Source organism: Melanotaenia boesemani, chromosome 8 (genome assembly GCF_017639745.1).
Source record: "Melanotaenia boesemani isolate fMelBoe1 chromosome 8, fMelBoe1.pri, whole genome shotgun sequence".
NCBI lineage: Eukaryota > Metazoa > Chordata > Actinopteri > Atheriniformes > Melanotaeniidae > Melanotaenia > Melanotaenia boesemani.
In genome coordinates, this window is record NC_055689.1 from 26,476,707 (window position 1) to 26,492,314 (window position 15,608).

The 15,608-nt window shown below is 38.1% G+C and overlaps 1 protein-coding gene across 1 annotated transcript in view; it reads right to left on the reverse strand.

The window, feature by feature from the left end:
- The window catches only part of st6galnac5a (ST6 (alpha-N-acetyl-neuraminyl-2,3-beta-galactosyl-1,3)-N-acetylgalactosaminide alpha-2,6-sialyltransferase 5a), a 56,430-nt gene extending 45,542 nt beyond the window's left edge, over window positions 1-10,888 (reverse strand). Inside the window, exons 1-2 of the mRNA XM_041992640.1 lie at window positions 10,757-10,888; window positions 9,925-10,134 (exon numbers count right to left, since the gene is read on the reverse strand). Of these exons, the coding sequence (XP_041848574.1) occupies window positions 9,925-10,134; window positions 10,757-10,771 (225 nt within the window). The 5' untranslated portion in view covers window positions 10,772-10,888. The remainder of the gene's footprint in view (window positions 1-9,924; window positions 10,135-10,756) is intronic.
- Between the last annotated feature and the right edge of the window lie 4,720 nt (window positions 10,889-15,608).

Genomic DNA, 15,608 nt, shown 5'->3' on the forward strand with positions numbered 1-15,608 from the left:
CTATAATTGCTTTCCAGGCTTCCGCTGGAAAAAGCCTGAAGCTGTGTTGTGTTTGGCAGGAGCAGAATGGACCAGGGATAAGTGGAAGTCCAAGACTGTGCTCTGATTGTGACCAGTGTGGCATAACCAAATGACTATTTTCCTCCTTTTAGCCAAAACTGAGACTCTTTAGCATAAAAATAGCAGTTGTCTGTCACTTACATTTTGCTCAGTTTGTGCTGCATTTTAAAAATGCTTCAGAGCAGAAAAGCAGACCACACACAGATCCACACACATTGCCACACACACACATATCACTGCAGACTTCACTGTTAGTTCACATTAGATAATGGTATCCTCAGCCATAACAGCCTAATAGAGGGTTTTTTTTTTTTGGTCTTAACATCCAGTTGGAAGGAGGCATTGTGAAACCCTAATGAAGAGTGAAAATGGCTCTACGGCTCAGAAGAAATCTAGATAGGGGTGTCTGAGATAAATATTAAACATTTTAGTTCTCCAGCTGTCACTGTAGCTGTGGTTGGCAGAAGGATTGTCATGTCTTCTTGACACAGATGGATTTGTGCTTACGCCTTCAAGCACAAAGTACCAAGTCAGAGAGAATTTGTAGCCCCAATATGTCTAAAACCGACTCTGGCCAGGGCTTATGCTGAAGAATCTGCTTTGTGAAATTTCTGGTTTCATCTCTGTGGGATTTTCTGCAGCTGCACAGAAATCTCCAGCTTTTTTTTTTTTTTTTTAAAGCCAGGCTAGAAGTATGTCTCTAACAAATGGATTAACATGAGATTTGGTTCACTGTTCCCAAAGGATAAAACATACAAACTTTGATGATCACTTGTTTTTTTTTCCCAAAAGCAAAACAATAAAGATTACTATGGTTCCTTTGGAGACACATCTTCAGAAACTTAATAACAGTAATGCTGCTCCTGTTTCAGTGGTGGTAATATGCATTTTCTTTGTTTTGACAATCAAAAAAGTATTAAAAGGCTGATTAACCCCTGTAATTAACCATTTGAGCATATTTTTCCATATTTTAAATCAGAGGTAAAAAGGGTGTGCAGTCGAGTCAAATTCAATATATCAAATTTCTGTTGGCCTATATTGATAAAATCACACTTTTCAATGTAGGCAGCCACATGTACATGCATGCAATGATTCATTATCTGTACCGCTTCTTCCATTAAGGGTCGCAGGGAGCTGAAGCCTAACCCAGCATTTAACAGGTGAGAGGCAGGGTACACCCTGGACAGGTCACCAGAGACCAATTAACCTAACATGCATGTCTTTTGACGGGTGGGAGGAAGCAGGAGTACCCGAAGATAGCCCACACATACACGAGGAGAGCATGCAAACTCCACACAGAAAGCCCATACCAGCAATGAATATGTTGAATAACAACTTGATCTCAGGAAAACATAACTACACTTAAATCATTAGAAGTCTGCATAAGCAAACAATCAAATTATTGGATAAGAAACCATTACAATATCATAACTGGACAATTTTACAAAAGCATAATCTCCTCAATTGGGAGAACATCATAAAATATGAACATTTACAATTTACATGTACATTATTAACAGTCTATCATCTCCTCCATTTAGCCAGTTTGAAAACATTAGAAATAACTCGAACTGACTAACGAGAGGTGCAGCAAGAAGAGATTGCTTTGTTCCTTTTTAGTAATAGCTGCACGGGACTGGAGCTCAGTGCCGATGAACATCACAGAACTGGCCTCATATCATATGTTAAAAAAAAAATAAATTAAAAACTGGTTTATTGAAAGTCAGAAGTGCCATCATTAACATTTTGAGTATGTGTGCCCTGTGTTGACCTTATCACCATTTTCTTGTGTTTTGATAATATTGAAAATGTAATACTTCTAAGTAACTGTTAGTATTTATTTTCTATTATTTCTTTTTAGCATTGTGGTCTGTCATATTTGTCACTGTCAGTATTTTGTAGGTATGTGTGAAATTTTATTCTGCTATTTGTTCTTTGTTTTATTCTCCGTGTCCAAGGACTGCAGATGTAATAGCCGTTTGGGTAACTCTGGTACAGTTACAGTAACATCTATTAATGTACAATGTCCCTGTCAAATAAACCAAATAAATCTCAGCTATATTTTGCATTTTTGCATATGCTACCTTGCTAATAAGCTAAACTAGGCTTTTGAATATGTACTAGCAAAACATCAAAATGCTACCATGTTGAAGAAAATATGTTAGCATCAATAGGGAGCCCAGTTTTGAGTTGGTGGAGAACCAACCAAAAATTAAATAAAGTGTAGGACTAAAAACAGATGTGGCATTCAGCCCACTTCTACACACACACACACACACACACACACACACACACAAAGAAACCTATGTCTTGAGTATCCAGATCTTTCCCATGCATCACAACCAAGACGAAAACATGGGTATTTTCTATTTTCTAGCATGGGTATTTTTTGTAGTTCGTCTGTAAATTTATATTCGCATTTCAACATTTTCTAGATTTACTAGATATGAGACACTCAGATCTAAAACTGAAAGCCTCCTTAACAGCTTCTTCCCCCAAGCCATCAAAGCCATCCGTCCAAAACATGTTCCTCATCTTCACTTTGTCTTAATACACTTGTGTGCAAAACTGTGTAGGAAGTGTGGATGTTGAACACTCTCACACGGAAAGGTTTGATGGGCTTTGCAACCCCCATGGGTGCAAAGCCCATCTGAGGCTATGAGAGTCACCCACACTTTTTCTGCAGTTTTGCACAAACACCCACCTACTCTGGCTTCTCTGTGCTGTGGTTGCCTCTTCCTTCTCCTCTTTTTCCTGTTGCTTCATTAAACATGACACCAGCTTTGAGTGAGTAGATAAAAAGCAAGTGCGGGCAGTAAAATGTCACACAAATCCAATATAAACATATTTGAGGCTAAAGTACAGCAAAATCAGATGATTTGAAAGTCTGTCCGAATGCATTTTTTTGTTCTCAAAAAGAGGAACACAGGTTCTCAAAAAGAGGACCCAACATATAAAGCAAGCTATTTTGATTTTTCATCAATCAAATGCAAACCTACCATTATACCTGTCTATCTCAGCAATATTTTTCATTTTATATGTGATCAGCAAATGCTAGCACACTAACAATCTAAACTAGGGTTTTTAAGATGTACTAGCTAAACACCAAAATGCTTCCATGTTAAACAAAAACTGTTCATATCAAGAGCTATATTTCTATTTTGACCAATTAGCTGCAAATCTGCCAATATTATTGTCTATCTCAACAACATTTTGCCTTTTCCATAACGAGCAAATGCTCACATGCTATACTAAGCTTTTGAACATGTACTAGCTACAATGCTGAAGAATAACTATTTTTTTCAAAGGAACCCTACTAATTTGATGTGTCTAATTATATAAACGTTTTTTTTTGTGGATCCCCACGATAGCTGTACTACTTCTAACTGGAGGCTGAAAAGTTATGCTGCATTTATAACTAGATGTACCCACTACATTTTTACCCAGAGATTTTTTTTTATTTCAAATAAATAAATGTCCCTGCACATCAGGGTTGTCTGCATTTTCACTGTCAATTAGTTTGAAGGCATGAAAAAAAATCTCTCTTTACAGTTTGGTGTCACTGCTGAAAGTCTGTCTAAGGAGAAAGACTCTTTATACCAGATTTTATACCTGCTCTATCCAATTGGCTTTGCAAAAGGGTGATGGGGTGGATGGTGGGGGTGTTGAGGGTTATTGGAGTCTATCACAGCTGCTAGTCCATTGCAGGGTGCAGCTATCGTTTAAAAATGGTTTATAAAAGGGATGTGGGGTAAGAGAGGTAACCCTTTACTGTTCTGCTTAAAGCTAAAATGGTCACTATGGCATACCAAAAACACAAATACATCTCCAGCTTGTCAGGAATTGAGTTGTATTATAGGCAATATAAGTGTCATATTTTGACACACACTAAGAATAAAAGACAGAAGAATGGTCCCAAAAAAGTATGCTTTATCCTCCCAGTTGTAACCAGCAGAGAAAAAAGGTAAAAACACTTTGCTTTGAAAACTTTGAAAGAACTGCACCACTCGTGACAAAACGAACATTGTAAATATGTAAATGTCTTTAATGGGATATTTCTTTTTCTTTTTTAAGTGGGCTCATGTAAAATACTAATGAGCATGGTGTCCTACTGTTAGCAGACAGTGGTCCAAGCATTTAGAGAACCAGGTGCTGTGATATTTTTCAGAAAAAAACAGAAAAAATATTACAGCAGTTCAAGCAAATGTTATATTATGAATTTTTTTACACTGCGTCACGGACTGGGGTCCATCTGTTTTGCCTACATTGTGTCGCACTTGGCTGCAGGCTGTTACAACATGAATGTTTTGCAATTAAGGTCATGTAACAAATAAAGACAACTGATGTAAAAGTGACACCCTGAAATCCACAATATAACTTTTGCTTACACCACTTTTACGTTTTTGAGGTTTAAATGGCTTCCAAGCTTTTAGCTTGGCTTACCCTCTAGGATTAATTTCTGATTTATGGGAGAGTTCTTACAGTTGTGTACTGAAGCTAAATGAATATTTATAAACACAACCCCACTTCAAAACATCTAAAATATCCCTTTGTGGTTAGGAACCATAATTATAGACTACTTTCTCATCTATACATTCTCTATGCACACTTTAACCTGTTTAGGGTCATGCCTATAGCTGTAACTGGGCATGTCCAGTGTGTGGTGCATAATGCACAGGTTGTTTGTCCATCACAGAGCAAACATAAAAAAAAACTACAGTGCACACTTGTGCTTACACGCACAATCAAATTGAAATCACCAGCCAACCTAACATACCTGGAAAAACTACTTTAAATAAAGGCCACCATAAGCAAAATAGTTTTTTTTTTTTTTACAGTATTTGCCTTTACCTCAAGATTATTAAAGGTAAAAGTATGTATCCTTTGTGTGTGGTGATTTTGTAACTTTATAAAAACATCCACGGTACTTACTCTAAAGACCATTGTTGTGTCTTGTAGCGTAATTTACTGATAGAAATGGCCACAAACTTGGGACCTTGGTTTATCTTTCTCCATGGAACAAAAGGAACAAAAAGAGAAAAATTGTAAGTCAAACATGTCTAAGATTTAGCTTTTAATCACATGAAAACATCATCAAGAGGCAGGAAGAGTCAGCCTTGTTCATTCGTCTGCAGCACCACATTGAAGTGCCCCTCCTGCTTGACAACACTCCTCCATTACTTCCACTCCACCTGACTTATCACTCGGGAATCTGCATGATTCCGGAGTCATGAAGCCAATCAGAGGAAGGCAGCTGCATGGTCTCGTCTCCCCATCTCCACTGAGAGACATGCAAGAGCGGTTTCGCGTCCTCCTCCTCCTCCTCCTCCTCACTGAGAAAATAAAAGGCAGGATAGCGCTGGAAGAAAGGAAGCCCCTTTGGGATTTCTCTCTCTATCTTTTACTCTTGTGTCGGTTTCTACCTCCTCCTTCGCACTCCTGTCTCATTCTCTCAGGCTAAACCTTTCATGGCTCCTGTATTCTCTTTTATCAGCCTCTCCTTCCTTACCCTTCCCCAGTTTTGTCCTCTTCTCACATTCTCTTTGGCCTTTCTCTACAAGAGTTTCTTCCCCTTTTCATCTCAAACCTAAGTTTGCCTTCTTATTTCTTTGCTCTCCTCCACAGCGGCAGTCCTGGCTAACCAGCGCTGCTGCATAACTGGAAATAAGTTTTCCTTCATTTTCACCGAAATCAAACATGCTGTATTAAAAATAGAGTATGAAGATTTTAACAGATTCAGAAGTAAAAGTACAGTCTGAAACATGCAAAAAAACAAAACAAAAAAAAAAACTGATAACCTGATGAAAATGGTGGAAAGAATCACAGAGAAACACATTTTTAAAGTGTTATGGTAAATTCTGGTCAAATGTCTGCAAAAAACATGCAGCTTTCAGAAGGTTTCTCGGGGTGTGATGAGTTTAATACTCTCGGAGAAGATAAAGTGAGGCGGTCAAAGGATGACTGGCACTGTGCCCTGCATGCCAGCCAGGAGATATTTTGGAAAGATCAATATGGTGGAGACGTCAACAAGCAAAAATGAGCAAGACAAATGGTGAAGCTAGAGTATTTTTTTTTCAAACACTGATCATTCAGCACTGCAGAGGAATAAACCTTTGATGGAGGCTGCAACTTGTACAGCACTGAGTGTAGTGTGAAGTGTTTGATGGCCATACTGTATGATGTACTAACACGTACCCGAGTAGCAGAATGTATTCATATCATAAAAGTATTGATTGCAGCTTGTGGCAAGGGAATCTAAAGGGTGACACAGTAGATTTCAAGAGGCACAAATGATGTCCAGTGGAGCCGTGACCCTAACTGATATCCCCCGTCGCCGAACGTCAATAAGCTCATTGCCAAAAGAAGAAAAATAAAATAAAGTGGTGGTTTACTTATGATACTCCGCTGCTCCAGTTCACTCCGGGAAAATCAATTCTCATCCAAAGCTGGGTTTACTGATGCATCACAGACAAATTCTCATCAAATCAAAACACACATGGTCACTGAATACTGGCTTATCAGGGAGAGTCGAAAGTGCTGCCTTCAAACATGACAACAGTGACTCATTTCATATTTATTTGTGAACAAAGCTGCAACTGTGTAGCAGTGACACAAAATCTGATTCAGAGACAAAAAGTTGAACACCCTCAGACCACTGGAGCACAAAGCAACTGGATCTGTTAAAGATTCAAACTAGGTCTATAGTCCAAACATCAAGTAATACATAAAACCCACTAAGAGATGACCCCCCACAAATATGTTTCAATGAAAAGATGTGAACATTGATCAGCAGAGCACATGATGTTGTGGTGTGAAAATTAACCTAAAAAGAGGCATGTGTACAGCTGCATGGACTGCACACAATGAGCCCAAAAACACTGAAATCTGGAGCTCTTAACCGTCATACAGCACTCTGAAGAACTGAGAAGCTTCTGTGTTCACAGTGCAGAAGCTCACAGAACAAGAGATGGATACTAAATGACCTAAAATACAACAAATATCATGAAAAATGTTTTAAATCGCCCTTTTAGCTTAGTGGTAAAACTCAGATTGGATTATCTTAGATTTTAAAAAGTGATGTAAATGATTCAGACCTAAATTTAACAAAACCAGGTGTACAGTTATCATCCAAAGCAATCCAAATATTCAGGTTTTTCCAAGTTATCTGGATGTTGTGAATTTAGAAATAGCCTCTCTCCAAGTCTGTCCATGTCCATTACATGACAGCTGTTCGGTGTTCACTCTTAATGGAAGTATTGCTGTGGATCAGAGGATGAGCAGTGTCAAGTTTGAAGCTGTAGTAGATGTGTTGCTGCATTTGGGCTAAAACTGTTTTATGCTTTTACAGTGGTTGAAACTAAATGAGCTGAAAGCACACTCCTCTTTTCGTTACTGGTTGTTTGGCAACAGACGGAAAATAAGTTGTCACGCTCTTAGGAATATAAATGAGTCTGTGAATGATATTTGAACAAAGCCCTCTATCAAACCACTAGAATATAGATAGGATTAAAGCTGGAGCTGAATGTGTGAAATACTGAAGTAAAGATTTCTGTATGAGGCTGAAAAATCATTTGGAAAAAAAAACAGATTGAAAAATTCCACAAATCTTTACGGAAACTTGCTATTTACTTGTGAAAAATTTAATTAATAGCTACCACTATGATAGGTAGACAAATATGTACATTTTTTTCTACATTTCCAGACTAAATATTCCCAATTAGCTTTTTTTTTATTAAATATTTGCAGATTTTTTTGACTATTCAATAAAGAACATATAGTAAAGCAAATACTTAAATAATTAACATCCAGTTTTATTGCTCTATAGAAGAAAATCTATAATATAAAGTCATCTTGTTGACACAAAATAAGCCAATGTCTCAGAGTTAATAGTTTTGCGTGTATTGCCTTCTGCAACAATTCATATAAAAACAGAACCACTGTAATGCAGAATAAACCACAGCCACAGAAGAAAAAAGTGGGCTTTAACTAATGAAACAGCTCCTGTTTCCCATGTACAACTTGTAATATATGAAGTGAACACAGAGAAATGGTTATCAACATGCCTGGCAGAGCTGAGTGACTCGGAAAGATTAGCAACGTTTCTTCTGAGAAAACTGTCAGATGAACTTTTCATCTAACTTCCCACAGTTGTTTCTGCACCAATGAGATTTACTTTTACTGGAAAATAGTTTTACCTTCCATCCCCAGCCTCCGTTAATTAGTCACAAGATAAAGCGACTCTTCAGATCCCATGAAGTTTAATTTAGAAGAAGGCCATTAACCAGTCAATTCCCTTTTTCTGACTTTCAGGAACAGTGTGTTGACACCTCTGTGACAGATGGATTACTGAAAGAGCCAACTGGAAACAAGGCCGGGGGCCCGGGAACTTAGGGGTTTGAGAAGTGATGTTGCTGATAAGTCCATCAAATGATAACAGAGATGCAAAATGGTAATGAAGGGAAGTAAAAATTACTTTAAGGAAATATATTTGGAGAGACTAAATAACTACAAAGAAGAAAAAAGACATGAGACATACAAACTTTAATGTGCAGACATAAGATGACTACAAAACAATATGAGGTGACAACTGAGACTAATTAAAAAGGATATCCAACGACACAAAATGAATGCAAATGATTGCAGAGACATGCAAAACGACTGGCTTAAAACAAACAATTACACAGAGGAGCAAAATGACTGTGCAAAACCACAATGGATAGAAGTAAAATGGATATAAAGGCACAAATTGATTTGCAAAATTATTACAGAGGCGCTCAAATGAGAGAGATGACAACTGATTACAGCTAGGAGAAAGAAAGGAAAAGAAAAAAAAGAAAGGATGTAAAATGTAAAAATACAGATGCAAAATGACTACAGGTTGAAAAGAATGCAGAAACATTTACAGAGGCATTCAAAATGACCACTGACATGAAAACTGGCCAAATTGAAGCAAAAACATGCAAAATGGCCCCAGACAGGTGTTAAATCACCATGAAAAGAGGAGAAATGACTAGAGAGAAATCCAAAATGGCTTTTGAAGAGGGTTAAATGACTACAAAGATATACAAAAAGTTTCAAAGCAAAAGGAGGCAAAATTATGACAAAAAGATGCAAAATTACAACCAACAGATGTAAAATGACAGCTGAAGAGGGAAAATGGCTACTGAGAGAAAAGAAAGGACAACAAAAGAAACAGGACAACAATGGTAATCATACAGGTAAAAAAAATAACTGAGGGATGCAAGAGTATTTCAGGCAAGCTCCATGAATCATCTTGAGATAATGGAAACATCTACACAAACCTTCCAACAGTTCATCTGAGTGTTGCCTTAAAAAGCCCTAACATGGTGATTAGGTCGGCTTTTCTAGCAGAGCCTTAGTACTCGCATTGATTGCTTTCTCCTGGCTTCGTAAACAGATGGAAGTCAATATACCTACCATGACGTCAAGGTTCACCCGATACAGATCTCCTGGGCTTATCAATTAGAGTGTAAGTCTGCAGCCAAGGATTTCATTTGTAAACTAAGCTGTTATTAGTAACGACAGGTGGGTACTGAGTGTGGCGCAACACGGCTGGAGAAAATTGTGATAAATGACAAAGGGAGCCTCTCTCTCCCTCTAAAGATCAGTACCAACTCAAGACTGCTGGACAGGAAGAAAGGTGTGTGTGTTCATGTGTTTCAGGTGGAAAAAGTTAGAATGTGGTGCAGAGCTGGGTTTCAGATGAAAGAATTTTAAAGCGGCTGCACTTTCTAAAGCTTTGGTGGCTGCTTTACAGTGAATTAGATACGCATTAGAAGCTTTTCTTCTGTCTGTTTCCTGAATAGTGAATAATAGGGGAGACACACAGCCACATCTGCTTACCTTATGGTCAATGATGCCACTGTATCCCTGGAGGACCGGCAAGTGAGGCTTGGTCACACTGACGGAGGCTTCAGTTGGTCGCTGCAGCTGTTCATGCTGTCGGATGCGTGTGTCATTAGTGTCCCTAGAAGGACTGTTGAAGCTCCCATTGTACACAAGGAACAAGCTGGCACACAGGAGGAGCACGAGAAGCACAGCTACTCCATGGCGCTGACACAAAGACACAAGCAGATGCTGACAAGTTAGCCCTGTTGCACTGAACCGAGTTTTAGCTGCACCTATAGGGCTTAGTAGAGGATGACAAGCCACCACATGGGCACAGACATCATCATCATTCTCAGCTGGTTTTGCTCTTATTAACATATTTAAGGGCAACAAGATGTTAGGCTGTTATTGACATTTACTTGTATGCATGCGTTCTAATGCTCAGATGCGTTCAGGAGCACATGCCAGAGAGCACAAAGTAGTAAAAGTTAAAAAGAGAAATCAGAATAATCTTTTTACTGAATTTGTAAGATTACAGATATGTTTCTGTTTCTTCTTCTTTCTAATTACTCAGTGCTAAAACAGTGAGATATATTTTATTTGAAATCGTGGTGTTCCCATTGAACAGTGAACAATCAGACAGCCAGCGCGCCGTAATGGATCCACGTTGTAGTGCCAACCAGCGCGCACAGCTGGATGTCCATTGTTCAGATCCTAATCTTTTAAATCCGACACTGTACCCTGAGCAGTATTATGCAGCGACTGGAGCGCACTTCAGGTAACAAATTTCTGATCCAGAAGCAAACACAAACAGTTGTCTACGGGACTACAAAGCAGAGACATTTACCATAGCTGTCTTCATTTTGCGGCGCGCTGTGTTATCGCTGCGGCTCAGTGCGTCTGACTCCACTTTCTCTCATGGTCCAGAGTCATCCTCCCGCATTCCGGATCCAGTCTCTCCGCGCAGAGCCAGTCTGCTCTCCGCTGTCTGTGTCTTCAAACTGGAGTCCTGGCGCAATTCATACAGAGGATACCGCGGCGGCAGATGTTCACTACTGTACTTCTGCTGGGTCTTAATGCCTCCCGAGTTTCAGGGTTTTGGGGGCAGCGCCGCCTTAATTAAACACACCACCTGCGGAAACCTGATAAGACTATGTAGTTTAAAAGTTTTTGGATTTTTTTCTGAGGAGCGATACTGGATATAAATCGGGAATTCTTAATGAAGTAATTATATTTTCTTATGTTTTCTAACGATGTAGAAAACACGCCTGCCTCTTTTCAGCAAACTACTCTGTTTAATGCTCTCATGTTCATCCAGTTTAACTGTCCAGGGACAATTATTAGGAGATGAGCAAAACAGAAAAATAAAATCAGTTTCAAAAGTTTTAATTTGGGAATTATCACAGATATTAGAAGTACATTTTCAGACACAGACATCCAATATTTAGTCAAAACGTGGTGAAAACAGCATCAATTTGTTTTCTTGCTTTATACGGAAATGTCGTTTTGTTGACACAGATGTTCCAGAAGATGTCAAATTTAGCAAACTTTCAAAGCGAATGAAACACACGTGGGTAGATGTTACCAATGGTTACAGTAACATTGGAAATTAACTGTAAAAAATAGAGGGAAAAAATCCCTCTGCAGTCGTTCTGGTGTATAAATGTTGAAGCTCATCGTGTTCTTTTAGCAAATGAAGGCACTGGTAAGTGGATACATCAATGAAGTTTGTCCACCCTGACTTTAGAATTACACTAAATTTAAACACATTTTTATTTTTTTATTTATTTATTTTACCCTTAAAGACTCATTTCAGGCAATGTCACATTTTCTCTGTTCGGGACAAATAGATTATTTTACTTTCATCACGTCTCTAAATTTTATATAACACAGCACAAACTTCTCACATCTGTAATTTCTTCATTTCATTTATTGAACAAAAAAACAGAGAAAAAAATTACACTTCAAGTCTTCATGGATCAGCAGAAATGAAAAACAAGGCTATAATTTGATGTCAGTAACATACTTACAAATGCTGGGAAAGAGCTTCTATGTTACATCCTGCCTTTAATTGTTACAGATTTGAAGGGGAATCTGATTCTGTTCCTGCTGAATACAAGTTTTCAGCTGCTCAGCAGTGTGTGCTTGATGTTGTCTGATTAATCTCTGAATGATGTGTCACAGATCTGGACTGCAGGCAGGTCAGTCAAACACACAAACTCTAAGAAGCCACACTGCTTTAAAGGATGCAGAATGAGCGCTGCCATGTGTCAGCATCAATGGTACTTTCAAGTGTCCCATATTACATAACACTGCCATTTAAATACTCTTGTTTTACACAACATATTTTGAAATAGTTATTTTTACATGTTCTTTAATAAGATATCCTTATCTCCTCCATCACTGCTGTTATTGCACTAGAGTTCTGATGTAGCATCAGTTTAAGCTTTTAAGCTCTTGATATGGTCCATTGTTCAAGTTGGTCTTTTATTCAATGCGTTGTACAGTCAATTTAATCTTTTCTATTTTTTTAATGCATATGATGACAAACAGTACTACATTTACTGCTTTGATCTGCCTTTTCATGCCTATGTTTGACAGTTAGTTGCAGCCCCATCAGTCTTAACTTGAAATTATACAAGCTGTAAATCAAATTGAGACTCCATTTTCATTGTTTTTATTCAGGTGGGATTGTATACTTGTTTAAATGCTGCATAATATGTATGAGATGTATGACGTCCTAAACAAGTATAAATAGAACACAACACAGCATCACGATAAAAAAGTGACAGTTGTTGATATTTATTGCCACACAGTCTCTTAACAGCTTATAAATTAAAATATGCGGCTTTAATCTCTGCGTTTAATCCTCTTGAATGTGATACATTTTATGCCCTCTATGTTCAAGCAACAGCAACAGGATTTCTGCATAAATAATAATGAAAGTTATGTCCCAAACATATTTCAAAGCAAAGTTCTCATGGCTTCAGGGAGAAAAAAAATACAACCAAGCCAAAGCAGTTTTTGAGGTCAAAGGCCATTAAATCATGTAGTAGGTCTGCATGAAACACATCATGTGAGGAAGGCTGTTGTTTAGTTTACACTTCTGTTTGTAGAAATCACGAGAAAAGACTAATCTGGTACTTTCTTAATCACAGTAGAAGTTACGTATTTCCAGAAACAGAGTCTAGGCTAAACAGTAGGATTAAATTAATATATATTATTAACACAAAGAGACATGTGCACATATAGTATGATAAATGCATTTAAACATCCTCACACTGTAAATGGAAACCATTTAACAAAAGAAGAAATATAGACTGATTGAATGAAGGGCCAGCCAGACCAAAACAGGGAGAAGAATCTAAATGAAATAACATCATGTTAATAATAAAGGGATCTGAAGCAGAACAGGGTGACGGTGATGATAATGATGATGCTTTTCAGTTTTACATGGATCTGTGCATCGAGTCTAGGATTATCTAAAAACAGCACCCTGTAATACCCAAGGATCTTGTGCTCATTGATTAATAACAGGTCAGAGTTATTTGCTGTGGGCTGGTTCAGCACAAGCTTTGAAATCTGAAATCAGTGAGGAGGTAAAAATGATTCTACAACACGCAGCCGTAAACATATTTAAGTTGTAGATGACCTCTGTGTTATTCTGAGGTCTCTGCACCAGCTTCCTGTCCGTCCACTTCAAAATGCTCCTCTTGGTTTATAAAGCTTTAAATGGATCAACCCAGAAATCATGTCAGATTTTCTGGTACATTATGAACTGAAAAGGCATCTTGGGTTGTCTAGAACAAGTTTGGTTTTGGTCCTTAGAGTTAGAAGAAAACACGGAGAAGCTTTTTTGTTTTATGCACCATTTATGTGGAATAAATTCAGAACAGCAGGGCTGCTGCAGCTCTTGCTTTTTTTTAATCTAATCTTCATACCTTCCTCTTTACCACCATTTGATTGAATGATTTCGGTTAAAAGATTATAATGGCCCTGTGATGGACTTTTGACCAATCCAGGGTGTACCCCACTGTTTACCTCCTAGCTGCTGGGATAGACTCCAGCCACAGCAGTGACCCAGAATTGGATTATTCTGGTATAAAAATGGATAAACCTACAGGGCAGGGTAACATCTTGTTACTATACATAGAATTAAATGACAATAATATCAGTCAAAAGATGTGACGTAATAACATGTAACATGATGTAGAGATTTATTAGTTTATATTCTCTTGATCCCAGACTGTTTCTGGAAGAATTGCAACACACACTGACATGATTATGGCTGCAAGTGTTCTGGGATTAATTAGTAAAATTGCACATGTACAGTATCTCACATAAGTGAGTACACCCTTCACATTTTTGCAAATATTTTAGTATATCTTTATATGAGAAACACTATAAAAATTAAACTTTGACATACAGAATATCAAAGTTTAGTTCCCATAGTTTGATGTTCTTTATAACAAAGTTTAATTTATATAGTGTTATCTCATGAAAAGATATACTAAAGTATTTGCGAAAATGTGAGGGGTGCACTCACTTATGTGAGATACTGTATGCAAAACTGAAGCTGTGTTCAGTGCATAAACTACAACGTTCATTGCAGTGTTGGCTAAAGGCTAAAATATCTGACTGATGTGTTTTAGATGTTTAGGGACAAAAACACAGCTCTATACTTAGAAGGAACAAATGTCAGACTGGGACACAATCACTTGTTTGGTCATTTATTTAATATTGAATGCATGTAAAGAATATTTTAAAACACATCATTGAAATTCAAGGTAAAAAACTGAGTTAACTCTGGAGTAAAGTGATTTTTCAAAATGAAACAGCCTTGAATATGCTTTGTCATGTTAACTGACATCCGTGACAAGCAAGATGGGAGACCGTTGCGTTTGGTTCCAGCCTACTGCTCTATCTTGTGATTTCTGTCACATGTACATAGTGTTAGTAGTAAAAGTTTTAATTACTTACTATGTGGGAAAATGTGTCACACCCATTTATTTGTTACAGATACCAAATAGTGACAAGAGAATCCACACTACTGAAAGAGGAAAGATCATTAAAAGGTTTATCGCAGAAGCGTTGAGGTTTGGAGAGTTTGTGTGGGATGGAGCTCAGAGACTGTGGGCAGACAGGTGTAAGTGAGATTAGTGTTAGTGGATCTGTATGTGTGATGAATAACCTGAAGATTATCCACAGAAACTGATAAAAAAACAAAAAGAGGTGCTCATTTTCCAGCTGCAGGAGTCCAGAAAAACCCCATTTATACACAAAGAGAGGCATCCACAGCTTAAGAAACAAAAGAAACAAAGGAGGACTGGAACTGAGGTATTCACCTCTGCATTTTGGCATACAGCCCCTCCAGTTCTCCTCCTCCTCTCTCCTTACTCTTCTCTCTTCCAGCTGCATTTTAGAAACTGAGTCGTCATTCAGCATGGTTTGTTGAGATTGATTTCCAGGTCACAGACAGGAGGACGGAGAAGAGAGGAAGCACTGAGACACAAGGAGCCAAGAGGAAGAGGAGGACGAGCCAACAGAATCATTCTTCCACTTCCTTTGCAGGGTCACTGGAAGCTGGAATCTGTCCAAGCAGCGATGGTGTGTGAGGCAGGTAGCACCCAGCACAGGCAGAAACACAACACAGAAACAGAGTAACATGCATGCTCACCGTCATACCTATGGTCAATTTA